The following is a 13661-nucleotide window of genomic DNA, read 5'->3' on the forward strand; positions in this document are numbered from 1 at the left end:
AACCACCAAGACTCAGACCATATCAAAAGGGAATAATCACCTCTCTTCCATGACTCTCTCTCCTGGAGACATATTCAACACTGTCCCAGAAGATAGAACTTTGAATGTGCAAGGGAATGTCATTTTACAGCTCAGAAACAGAGGCTGAGTGGTTCCCTTAGTGTCAGCTTAGCACAGAGCCAGGAATACAAGGGAATCAATAGAACACATCTGTGGGGAAACACTTATTGGGTGAATCACCTCTGTAAAGGTTTCCTCATTTTGCACCTGGCCTCAATGACTTGTTTTCAGATTTAAATGAGATCTCTTACTAAGTACTCATAGTTAATATCTGATGAAAGACCCCTATTCCTCGCCCACCGCAGTCAGTGATTCTAGCTCTGCTTCACTTCTACCAGTCACTCCACGCAGACCCTGTCTGTCGGTCCCCAGAGACTCACCTCTTAAAGATTTTCCTCAACAGCTGAGAACTCTATTAGAACTTAGGTAAATTTTTCACTTCAGACAGGAAAGCTTGTAGAAAAGCGACACCCCACGCTTCCCAGAAACAGTCCACGTGTCCATAATAAGCTGCATCTGGCAGTCTTCCCTCGAAGATTCAGTCCGGGATAATCAAAGGAATGTCAATCACAGCGGACTGTCACCACAAACTGCACCCTCCTCAGTCCTGATCGGGGAGCTGCACCCTTCCCGGAAGTGACGCACACGTGTCCAAGGAAGAGGAGGCACAGACGGAGGGTGATTTTTCCGTACAGAAGTCCGCGAGGTAGGTAGTATAGAACGAAAGGACAGCTCACCACCGTGACGGACCGCCGCTCCTGACTCTCCAGGCCATGGGCCCGCGGAGCCGCGAGCGTCGCGCGGGAGCAGTGCAGAGTACCAATGACAGCAGCGCCCTCAGCAAGAGCTCCCTGGCCGCGCGCGGGTACGTGCACGACACCTTTGCCGCCTTGCTAGTTCCGGCGTCCGTGCGCCGCGCGCCGCTGATCCACCGCGGCTACTACGTCCGCGCACGCGCCATGCGGCACTGCGTATGCGCATTCCTGGAGGGGACGCGCGCGGCTCTCGGCGCGCCCCACATCCAGATCCTGTCTCTGGGCGCCGGCTCGGACTCGCTGTATTTTCGCCTTAAAGCTGCGGGCCGCCTCCCCGGGGCTGCAGTCTGGGAGGTGGATTTTCCGGACGTGGCGCGGCGCAAAGCGGACAGGATTCGAGATACGCCGGAACTGTGCGCGTTAACCGGGCCTTTCCGGCGCGGGGACGCCGGGTCAACGCTATGCTTCGAGAGCTCGGACTACCGCATCCTGGGGCTGGACCTGCGGCAGGTGCAGCGGTTGGACCAGGCACTGGCCGCCGCGGGCCTAGACGCGGCCGCACCGACTCTGCTCCTGGCTGAGGCCGTGCTGACCTACCTCGAGCCGAATAATGCCGCGGCCCTCATCGCCTGGGCCGCCCAGTGTTTTTCTGATGCGCTTTTTGTCGTTTACGAGCAGATGAGGCCGCATGACGCCTTCGGCCAGTTCATGCAGCAACATTTTCGGCAGCTGAATTCACCCCTGCATGGCCTGGACCGCTTTCCTGACGCGGAGGCCCAGCAGCAGCGCTTTCTCCAGGCCGGCTGGACTGCCTGCCGTGCCTTGGACATGAATGAGTTTTATCGCCATTTTCTCCCCGCAGAAGAACGCCGGCGCGTAGAAAATCTTGAACCTTTTGACGAGTTTGAGGAGTGGCATCTGAAGTGCTCCCACTATTTCATTCTGGCCGCTTCTCGGGGAGACATTGTCTCCCAAACTGTAGTGTTCCCAGCATCAGAGACGTTTCCTCGGATAGATCCTGCCTCCCCTTCCGGAGTCATCCCTGCTCGTGTAGTCACTAGTGATAGCCAGGGTCCAGACCTTAAGAGATATGGCCATGCCTCTGTCCTTTTGAGCCCAGACGTTATTCTTAGTGCAGGAGGGTTTGGAGAAGAGGAGGGGCGGCACTGCCGAGTGAGCAAGTTTCACTTGCTCTCAAGATACTGTGACTTTGAATGGAAAGGCAATCAAGTATGTAGTTGGGGAACTGGAGCTCAGTGGGATAGACGCCTTTATCACACCATGACAAGACTTTCAGATACTCAGGTTCTGGTTCTGGGAGGGAGATTGTCCCCTGTAACTCCCGCCTTGGGGATTCTCCAGCTACATTTTGGGAAACATGTGGGTGGTAAAACTGAGGGCCTAAATATCACAGTCACAAAGGTGGGCCCAGAAGATTCCACAGTGTCATGCTGGCGCCATTCAACAACAGAAGTGTCCTATAAGAATCAGAAATATTTGTTTGTGTTTGGGGGCCGTGGTGTGGCAGACCCTGTACTAAGTGACTGGCATTTCCTACATGTGGGGACAATGGCTTGGGTCAGGATCCCAGTGGAGGGAGAAGCCCCTGAAGGTCGGCATTCCCACAGTGCCTGCAGCTGGCAAGGGGGAGCTCTCATTGCTGGAGGTCTGGGTGCTTCTGAGGAACCGCTGAGCTCTATACTTTTTCTGAAACCAATCTCTTCTGGATTCCTCTGGGAACCAATAGCCATTCAGCCTCCTGTTACCCCAAGGTACTCCCACACAGCTCATGTGGTAAATGGAAAGCTTCTGTTGGTTGGAGGGGTCTGGATTCATTCCTCCTCAGTTCCTGGAGTGACTGTTATTGATTTGTCTACCGGATTGAGCTCTGAGTATCAGATTGACACAATAGATGTGCCATGGCCATTAATGTTACACAACCATACCAGCATCCTCCTTCCTGAAGAACAACAGCTCCTGATCATTGGAGGTGGTGGAAACTGCTTTTCCTTTGGCACCTACTTCAACCCCCATGCAGTGACATTAGACCTTTCTTCCTTAAGTGCTAGACAATGAAGACTGGACTTTTGATATATTCAGGACCCACCAAAGTAGATAATAAAGGTTTCCAAAGCAAAATTTGACTCTGGGTATAGATATGACCACTTCCTTTTTTTTTTTTTTTTGGTCTATTTGTTTTCTTGTTAGCACTGTTATCCAGTGCAGAAAGTGAAAAAGGTTGTTAAAACACATATCAACATTCAAAGAGATGGTACAGAAAACATAAGTAGACCTATCTGAAGAGAGTAGTTTTTTTTTAATTAATTTTTTTCCACTGTACAGCATGGGGACCAAGTTACACATACATGTATACATAATTTTTCCTCCCATTGTTGTGTAGTGATGTGAGTATCTAGACATAGTCCTCGATGCTACACAGCAGGATCTCATTGTAAATCCATTCCAAGAGCAATAGTTTGCATCTGTTAACCCCAGGCTCCCGATCCCTCCCACTCCCTGCCTCTCCTCCCCCCGTCCCACCCCGGGCAGCCACAAGTCTATTCTCCAAGTCTATGATTTTCTTTTCTGCGGAAAGGTTCATTTGTGCTGTATATTAGATTCCAGTTATAAGTGATATCTTATGGTATTTGTCTTTCTCTTTCTTACTTACTTCACTCAGTATGAGAGTCTTTAGATCCATCCATGCTTGCTGCAAATGGCATTATGTCATTTTTTTAATGGCTGAGTAGTATTCCACTGTGTATATATCTTCCTAATCCAGTCATCTGTTGATGGACATTTGTGTTGTTTCCATGTCTTGCCTATTGTGAATAGTGCTGCAATGAACATGGGGGTGCATGTATGTTTTTTAAGGAGAGTTTTGTCCAGATAAATGCCCAAGAGTGAGACTGCTGGGTCATATGGTAGTTCTATGTATAGATATCTAAGGTACCTCCATGCTGTTCTCCATAATGGCTGCACCAGCTTACATTCCCACCAACAGTGCAGGAGGGTTCCCTTTTCTCCACACCCCCTCCAGCACTTGTTATTTGTGGACTTATTAATGACAGCCATTCTTACTACTGTGAGGTGGTATCTCATAGTAGTTTTGATTTGCATTTCTCTAATAATCAGGGATGTTGAGCATTTTTTCATGTGCTTGTTGGCCATCTGTATATCTTCCTTGGAGAACGGTCTATTCAGGTCTTTTGCCCATTTTTCCATTGGGTGGTTGGCTTTTTTTCTGTTGCGTTGTATAAGTTGCTTGTATATTCTAGAGATTAAGCCCTTGTCAGTTGCATCATTTGAAACTATTTTCTCCCATTCTGTAAGTTGTCTTTTTGTTTTCTTTTTGGTTTCGTTTGCTGTGCAAAGCTTGTCAGTTTGATTAGGTCCCATTGGCTTATTTTTGCTCTTGTATCTGTTGCCTTGGGAGAATGACCTGAGAAAATATTCATGAGGTTGATGTCAGAGAATGTTTTGCTTATGTTCTCTTCCAGAAGTTTGATGGTGTCTTGTCTTATATTTAAGTCTTTAAGCCATTTTGAGTTTATTTTTGTGCATAGGTGTGAGTGTGTTCTAGTTTCATTGATTTGCATGCAGCTGTCCAGGTTTCCTAGCAATTCTTGCTGAACAGACTGTCTTTTTCCCATTTTATGTTCTTGCCTCCTTTGTCAAAGATTAACTGACCGTAGGTGTCAGGGTTTATTTCTGGGTTATCTATTCTGTTCCATTGGTGAGAGTAGTTTGTTATACAGTCCTAGAGTAGGGGTTGGGGAGTCTTTGGATCCTTGGGTCTAGTTTACTGGTCTTCTTCCCATTTTGTAATTGAGTTGATCCATTTATTGAGGTATAATGACCTTTAGCTTAAGTGAAAATTTTCCCACTCCCAGGATTTGTGATTTGAGATGGCACCTTAGAAAGAATACAAGGCTGGGTATAGTTGAGGGGATGTGGTATTGACTTCATCCTTCATGTATGAAATCTGAGATGAACACTGTTGCAGTTTGATCACAGCATTGTGCCACTTAGTGACAGAGCACTCTGGGATACCTTTAATAAGACATATTTGTATGACTTGATTGAGAAACATTCTTTTGTTCCATTTTTTGCCACTAGTTCAATATTTACTTAGATTTATAAATGCTAATAAGCCAAGTGTTTAATGCCCTAGCCCAGTTTGTACATGCTGTAGTAATGTTTTGCTCCAGATCTGCTCAACACTTCATTATGTTCTGTGCCCCTGGAGGCCAACCTGAACTGCATCAATGAGTTTTCTTGTTCTCTTGTTTCTGGTGAGTTCCATCAGAGGTACCAAAAGGGGGGTGATTGGATAAGAGTGAGTCAGGGTATTCCCAGCATTTCCCCTGCCAGGCAGCAAGTTGACAGTAACCTCATTCTAACAAAAGCTACAACTCCTGTCATGTAATCTTGTGTAAGGTAGAGCTTTAACTCTGCATCACTCCAGGTTCCAGTAATTGTTCCTTCTTACTCTTCAGGCCTATGAGCTGTAATGGCTCTCTGCTGGACCTGAGCTGCACTATCCAATATAGCCATTAGCTTCACATGACTATTTGAACTTAAATTTAGATTAAGTTAGGAATTCAGTGTCTTAGTTGCATCAACCACATTTTAAGTGCTCAATAGCTTCATGTAACTAATGGCTACAGTATTAAACGCTATAGATGTAGAATATTTCCATCATTGCAGAAAGAGCTGGACTCCACTGAGGCATTTCACCATCTCAATTTGGTTTCCTTTAACCCTGCTCACCCCCTTTTATCTTCATTCAGTTATCTCCTTTAAATGGACCATCTTTCCTGGTGAGCCTTGTGAGATCCATGAAACCTCTAGGTAGCCATCCTTAAAACCTGAGCCTTAACTTGTATACTTTGTGCCTAAATCTTGTATACTTTGTGCCTAAATCTTGTATACTTTGTGAAATTCATGTCTCAAAAGGTAGCGGCTTTGGTGATACTTAAGTGTACCACTTCAGTATTTCTTATTAGTCTGTAATCCTTGAAACCTCAATAACTTGAGATTCTACATGTACCTCAATTCTGTAAGTACTATCAATGTTAACATCTTGATGGACTTACTATGGCTCAGAATCCCTTTTCCCTAAATATTTTTATTAACAACTTTGCATATAAATGAATGTAAAAAGATCAATATGAAAACAGAGTAGCAAACACAAGCCTAGTGTATGGAGAGGGCAATGTCGGCTCTGTTCAATGAAGGCTTCCAGGAGAAGATGAACTGAATAAAATGTTGTCTAACTTCAGCTTCCCTGAGACTACATGAGTCCTTTCTGGGGAATTTATTAATTTCAGTCATGAATGAGTCCTGGGAAACAAAAGGCCCACCACAGCAGGGCATCTGACAAGGCTGTCAATGAATCAGGTACTAGGTAAGTGGCAGGAATGTGACCGGAAGGAGAAGAGGCTGCTCCGTATTTCCTGTTTCTAAGTTCTACCACAAGCCTACCTCCAACTTTCAGGAGCATATCAAAGCAGATCATTGATGACAGTGTTCTCAGCTATGTAGGAGTTGGTACAGAATTCTAACCTAGAAATGACTCCAAAGCCCAGGGTACACCCCCTTATGCCATCTCTGAGATAGCATCAACCATTATTATTTCATTACTTTGGGGCAATTCAGAGGTGTGGTGGTGGGGTGGGGGTGAGGAGGGGATTGTCAGGAGAGTGTGGATGTGTGCCAGACCTAAATTAGCCATGCAGTGATGCCTTCTTGAGTGCTGCCCAGTATGGGCATACCCATTATGAGTAACTGGGCTTGTTCTCCTCAGAGAAATTACCCACATTTTCTGTGTGATTATCATGATTAAGCATGCCCTCCACCTCTGACCCTACATGTGCATCATACTCAGGTAAGGGCTTATTCATTTCTCACACTCTACTCATTAGAGCACTTAGAGTTTTGTCAACAACATTAACTCTGGGCCTTGGGAGCAGCACTCAGTGGTGCTGGATCCCAGTTTCCCAACAGTAATCTGCAGCAGTTAGAGATGTGGGCCAAATTAAGAGCTGATGTTGGACAACATATTTGTTTCTCCATTTCACCTCTCTAACTATTTTTGTCCTAAAATCCTGGTTTGGAGCTCTGGGGTAGTTATGAGAGTTAATGAAAGGACTTTTTCTCATTTAATGATTGCTTCTTTTTAGACCAGAGATAGTTAAGGAAGGAAGGGAATTTCTTATTTTGCTTTGCTGCTCTGTCAGAGTCTCAAAAACAGTGTATCATACTAGTGAGGCTATGAAAACAAGATGAAGAACAACTCTTCTAGGATATGCTCTTCAAAAGCCAGTACTGTCACTTCATTATGTGCTTTCTAGATTTTGCCACAGAATGTCCATTTTTCATCTTTATGCAGATTTAATCCTCCTCAGTGATATTAGGAAGTTGACATGGAACAGATGTGTTCCAGTGCCCAGGTGTTGCCTTGGTCTTCTCTTTCAATGATCTCAGACCTTAATGTCCATATGCATTTTGTGATCTAAAGTCCAAACTCAAACAACCCAATCCACATGACATCTGGAAAACACTCCGATATGTCAGCCCCAAATGTAATCAACCATTGTCTCTCTGTGTGAGAAGAGTCTGTGCTCTTTGGAGAGTCTGGTGAATAAGGGAAGAACTAGTCAGGGAGTTCCCTGATGGTCTAGTGGTTAGGACTTGGCACTTTCACCACTGCAGCCCAAGTTCATTCCCTGTCTGAGAACTGAGATTCCACATTAACCATTGCACACCATGGCAAAAAAATAAAAATAAACGAGTGAATAAATAAATAAGCACTAGTCACTAACGCGAATTCTTAATCACAGGTACCATCCAATGATGTCTAGTGTGACACTAAAACTAAACTTTTTGGCGGCAGTAATGAAGAAAGGGATATAAAATACTATTAGGCTGGCAAGGTAGGTCATGAATTCTTACTAATCACATTTGGACCTGATGTTTAAAGAGAAAGAACAGGAGTTCCTGCCATGGCTCAGCTGAAATAAATATGACTAGTATCCATGAGGATGCAGGTTCGATCCCTGGCCTTACTCAGTGGGATAAGAATCCGGTGTTGCTATGAGCTGTGGTGTAGGTTGCAGACGAAGCTTGGATCCCCTGTTGCTGCGGATAGGCTGGCAGCTGCAGCTCTGATTCAAGCCCTGGCCTGAGAACGTCCATATGCCTTGGGTGTGGCCCTAAGAAGCAAAAATAAATAAATAAATTGATAAAATAAAGAGCAAGAACATATAGAGCAGAATTATGAAACTTATAATCAGCTTTAGAGTAGGCTGAGATTTCCTTGGATGTTAATAATTATGTAAACAATTTAGTTTAGTTGTGAGACTGCTCTCTTTTGGGCAATGACATTAAGTGCTTGGTTTGGAAGGGGGAGTTCCTTGATTAAGGGAAGTAATTCTATCTGTCTAGTTCACATCTCTGTCCCCAATATAGTAGATGCTCAATAAATAATTGCTGGATGGAGGTCTAATCTGTCACTCAAAGTAAATTATATTATTACCATTGTGCCTACCACGTACAAAAAGATGTCAGAATTCCTTTAATTACTATGAGTGTGTGTTTGGGGGCATTAAAGTTTTAAGGAACCCTCTGGTTAAGAGTTTTTAAAATTCAATTGCCTTGACCTGGGTAAAGATGGTAGACTTTCTGGTGTTACTCCTACCTTTACAGAATATACCTGAACTTTTCCCTTGATGGCAATTTCCAGCTAATCTTCCACATTTGCTCAACAATGGACCACGGTTACGCCATATCCATTGGAAATGAAATGAGCTCACTCTGCCAAAAGGCTAATCTAAGGGAGTGAGAACATGCAATTAAATGTGCTTGTGAGCACATAAACATAGGATCTTCCTAGGATGTGGTGATGCTTCACTGGGCATGACTTGGTGTATAACTACCAAAGTAAGTTTAATAGAGGGAGAGGAAAGACCTTGCCCTAATATTTGTGTGAAAAGTCATTTGCCACCTAAGTGGCAGACTAAGACTAGGAACTAAATTGAAATAAGAATGATTTTTAGGATATTACACCACACACAGCTTTTCTCATTCCCTAGCCTTTGCCCATAGTCTTAGGCTTTTCTAATGAAAAGAACCTCAACCTCTGGTTCATATTTAGACTTACTATTTCAGGAAAAGTTAGCAAAGCTGATCTTCCTTATTTGCGGATACATTAGCAATTCAACCAATATTTAGGAGGAAAAAAAATCTGCCCTCACATGCCTCCCCGCAAAAAAACCTCTCAATTAAAAAAAAGCAAAGTCTAGACCTTGAGCCACTGAATTTATATTGGGACAACTGGATCCAGCCAGCATATTTTTATTTCTAGTGCCTGATACATAGCAAATACTCAAAAAATGTCCCATGGATGGATATATGTTTGGTTTAGTCTAAAGTTAGTAGCAGGAGTTCCCGTCATGGCTCAGCAGAAATGACTCTGGCTAGAAACCATGAGGTTGCATGTTTGATCCCTGGACTCACTCAGTGGGTTAGGGACTGGTGTTGCCATGAGCTGTAGTGTGGGTCGCAGATGCGGCTCGGATCTGGTGTTGCTGTGGCTATGGCGTAGGCCGGCAGCTGTAGCTCCAATTTGACCCCCGGCCTGGGAATCTCCATATGCTGCAAGTGTGGCCCTAAAAAGCAAAATAAATAAATAAATAAATAAAAATAAAAAAATAAAGTTAGTAATAAATGGTGAATTATAAAGATAGATATTACCACCAGAAAATCAAAATACAGTGTAAAGTCATAGCAACTGAAAATAGTTTGATATTGGTGCCAGAGTAGACAAATAGATTGAGGGAACAGATGATTCAAGAATAGACGGTATGATAATAACATTTCAAATCAGTGAGGAAAAACTAGACAGTTTAGTGTATGATTTGGGACAACCTGGCTCTTACTTCTCACAAATCACAAGCATAAATTCCAGAGGGATTGAAGACCAGACTAAACTTAAAAAACCAAAGCAGGAGTTTTTGTCATGGCTCAGCAGTTAACGAATCTGACTAGCATCCATGAGGAGGCAGGTTCAATCCCTGGCCTCGCTCAGTGGGTTAAGGATCCCAGTGCTGCTGTGAGCTGTGGGATAGGTCACAGAGGAGGCTCAGATCCTGCGTTACTGTGGCTGTGGTGTAGGACAGTGGCTACAGCTCCAATTTGACCCCTAGCATGGGAACCGCCATATGCCGCAGGTGGGGCACTAAAAAAAGGCAAAAAAAGGGGGGGTGGATAAAGTCACTCTCACTGAGAACTTTTAGCAAAAACTTGAGGAAGTGACAGGGTTAGTAAATAGATTATTGCAGAAAGGGTATTTCAGGCAGAGAGAATAGCCCAAGCAAAGATCCTAAAGCAATTGACTGTGAGAACTTTGGCTTTTAATCTGGGCAGAAAAAAAGGGGGGGGGGAGCTGTGCAGGGTTTTGGGTTATGCTATTTGACTTACTTGTATAAAGGATTCCTTTGGAGAGTGTGAGGAGGAAAGATTGTAGGCAGTTGAGTTCAAGCAGGGAGAAGTGTTGGAAGGCTGTTGCCATAATCAAGATGACAGATGATATGGATTCCGCTGGAGATGGTGAAAAATGGTGGCATTTGGGTGTATTCTGAGGAAATGGCAAGAGAATATCCTAATGGGCTGGTTATGGGAGATGAAGGAAAGAGAGGAGCAAAGGATGGGAACTGAGAATTTAGGCCAAACAGCTGGAAAGTTGGAGCTGCCATCAACTGAGACAGAGGAAGCTACAGTGGTGCAGATGTGTGGGGATGGATCAGGAGTTCAGGCTGGATGTGCAGACTCTGGGCTGTCTGTTAGACGTCCAAACAGAGAGCAACTTACTCAAATGTCTGTTTTATACCCTCCTTCCTCATCCTTTCTACCCGCTCACTTTCTTCTTTTCTTGTTCTGTAAATAACCAGGCCAAACACAGGAATGGGACTGGCAAATAAAAATGAACTGGAAACACAAATTGTAGCTTGAAGAGTAAGAGGGGCAAATGCTCTGTGAAATGGCCCAAGCCTGACTGCTCCTGGCAACCAGAACCCCTCCCAGAGCTAAGTGCATTCCCATCCATTGTCTTGGTTTTTTTCCTTCTTATTTTCATCCCTTTCTATATTAATATTTATTATATATACTGTGTGATTCTTCATTAGCAGCTCTTTCATAGAGCCAGACTCTGACTTCTGCATCTCACAAGCCTCATCTCCTTACTGACATCCCAGTTGTATGGAAGTATACCCAGGTCTCAAAGGACAGCATATGCTTCCATTCCTTTACTTAGAGTATTCCCTCTGTTGGGACTCTTTTCTTTTTAGGGCCACACCTGCAGCATATGGAAGTTCCCAGGCTAGGGGTCAAATCAGACCTGCAGCTGCCAGCCTAAGCCACAGCCACAGCCACGCAGATCCTTAACCCGCTGAGCAAGGCCAGGGACCAAACTTGCATTCTCACAGATACTACATCAGGTCCCTAACCCACTGAGCCACAATGGGAACTCTGCTGTTGGAACTCTGATACTCCCTCTCTTACCTTACTCTCACACCATCCCAACATTGTTCATACAGCTCCTACTACACTCAAAGCTTATCTTTGGAAAGAATTCCTGGATTCAAATCCCCTCATCCTTTCAGGCTGGGATGGGTTACCCTTCTCTATTGCCATAGCACCTTGTAAAGATCATCCATATTGTGTTATAATCTGTTTTCTTATCTGTCCTCCCACTCCAGATCGAAGCTCCTTGAGCGTGGGAATAGTATCTTATTCACTGCAGTATTCCCAGCACCTGGCACACTATCAACACTAGAACTAAACAATGATATCTCATTGTCAGTGTTTAGCTTCTTTGAGCCAGAGCTTTCTCATACCCTTTCAATTTAATAAATCCTGTGCACTGGCTTCCTGGGGAAGAACAGAATAGTGCCTAGTGAAAAATAACACAACAACACCCCAAATGCAAGCCTGTCATGCAATTCTGTGCCCTTGGTCATAAGGGTAGAGAAAATCAACCAGAACCTTTAGAACACAGCTGTGATTATATACACATCTGCTTTTGGGAACCCTTCTCTTAGTCCTGCTGCTTCCCCTATCTCCCACTCAGACATCTGGAGGGTACTGACAGAGATAAGTAACCACAGAAACAGTGATTTTTCTCCCCCCTTATTTTGGTAGAAGACCAGTGTATTAACTACTAAGAAGTGCTACCGCATAGTGGGGATCTGATTAAACTTAAAAGCTTTTGTACAGTAAAGGGAACCATAAACAAAATGAAAAGACAATCCACAGAATGGGAGAAAATATATGCAAATGAAGCAAGTGACAAGGGATTAATCACCAAAACATATAAACACCTCCTATAGCTCAATACCAAAAAAAAAAAAAAAAAAACACATCAGAAAATGGGTGGAAGATCTAAACAGACAGTTCTACAAAGACATACAAATGGCCAAAAAACACACAAAAGATGCTCAACATCACTAATTATTGGAGAAATGCAAATCAAAACCACAAGGAGGTATTACCTCACACCAGTCAGAATGGCCAGCATAAAAAAGACTATAAACAACAAATGCTAGAGAGAATGTGCAGAAAAGGGAAACAGTATGGAGATTCCTCAGAAAACTAAAAATAGACCTACCATATGATCCAGCAAACCCACTCCTGGGCATGTATCTGGAGTAAACCATAATTTGAAAAGATACGTGTACCCCAATGTTCACTGCAGCACTATTTACAACACCCAAGACATGGAAGCAACTTAAATGCCCACTGATAGAGGAGTGGATAAACAAGATGTGGTACATATATAAAATGGAATATTATTCAGCCATAAAATTTGAAATAATGCCATTTGCAGTAACATGGATGAAAACAGAGATTATCATACTAAATTAAGTAATCAGACAGGGAAAGACAAATATATTATTTACAGTGGAGTCTTTAAAAAAACAATAAAAATGAACTTAACTACAAAACAGAAATAGACACACAGACATAGAAAACAAACTTATGGTTATTAAAGGGGAAGTTGAGGGAGTGATAAATTAGTAGTTTGGGATTAATAGATACACACTACTACATATAAAATAGATAAACAACAAGGACCTATAGGACAGGGAACTACATTCAGTATATTTGTGATAACCTATAATGGAAAAGAATCTGAAAAACAATAGATATATATGTGTATATGTATAACTGAGTCACTTTTCTGTATACCTGAGAATTATAAATCAATTATACTTCAATTTTTTTTTTTTTAGGACTGGACCCACAGTATATGGAGGTTTCCAGGCTAGGGGTCGAATCAGAGCTACAGCTGCCAGCCTACACCACAGCCAGAGCAATGCAGGATCCAAGCTGCATCTGCAAATTATACCACATCTCACAGCAACACCGAATCCCCAACCCACTGAGCAAGGCCAGAGATTGAAACTGCATCCTCATGGATACTAGTCTGATTTATTTCTGCTGAGCCACAACGGGAACTCCTATACTTCAATTTTTTTCAGCCCCGCTCAGGGCATATGGAATTTCCCACAGCACCACAGAGGGAACTCCCAATTTTTTAAAAAGGCAATCATTCATTGGTATTAGTATTCATATTATAATTTTCACCCAATCTTCTGAAAAAAAAAAAAAAAAAAAAAAGAAGCAGCAGCAGCAGCAGCAGCAGCAGCAGCAGAAGATCTACCCCCATGGTGAACCTGTAACTTACCCTCTAAGCCAATTTCCTTTGAGTTTTTCAGTTTGGGTAAGACTTGCCTGTGGCCACTTTTGGTTTGAGTTGACCACCTAGACTCAAACCAGTGTCAG

The 13661-nt window shown here is 43.4% G+C and overlaps 2 protein-coding genes across 5 annotated transcripts in view; one reads left to right on the forward strand and one right to left on the reverse strand.

Annotated features, from left to right (window-relative positions):
* The window catches only part of ADAL (adenosine deaminase like), a 36270-nt gene extending 35544 nt beyond the window's left edge, over positions 1-726 (reverse strand). For 2 of the 4 annotated variants that reach the window (XM_005659689.3, XM_013993098.2), the window contains exon 1: positions 441-681. The gene's annotated coding sequence lies outside the window, so the exon portion shown is untranslated. Of the gene's footprint in view, positions 1-440 lie in introns of all 4 variants that reach the window. The other 2 variants (XM_013993097.2, XM_013993096.2) reach the window with 1 other exon arrangement.
* LCMT2 (leucine carboxyl methyltransferase 2) lies at positions 709-6099 on the forward strand. The gene has a single exon (XM_003353380.4). It carries the CDS (start codon positions 834-836, stop codon positions 2889-2891), a length of 2058 nt encoding a protein of 685 aa, XP_003353428.1. The 5' UTR covers positions 709-833; the 3' UTR covers positions 2892-6099.

The sequence above is a fragment of the Sus scrofa genome, chromosome 1 (genome assembly GCF_000003025.6).
Source record: "Sus scrofa isolate TJ Tabasco breed Duroc chromosome 1, Sscrofa11.1, whole genome shotgun sequence".
In the NCBI taxonomy this organism is placed as follows: Eukaryota; Metazoa; Chordata; class Mammalia; order Artiodactyla; family Suidae; genus Sus; species Sus scrofa.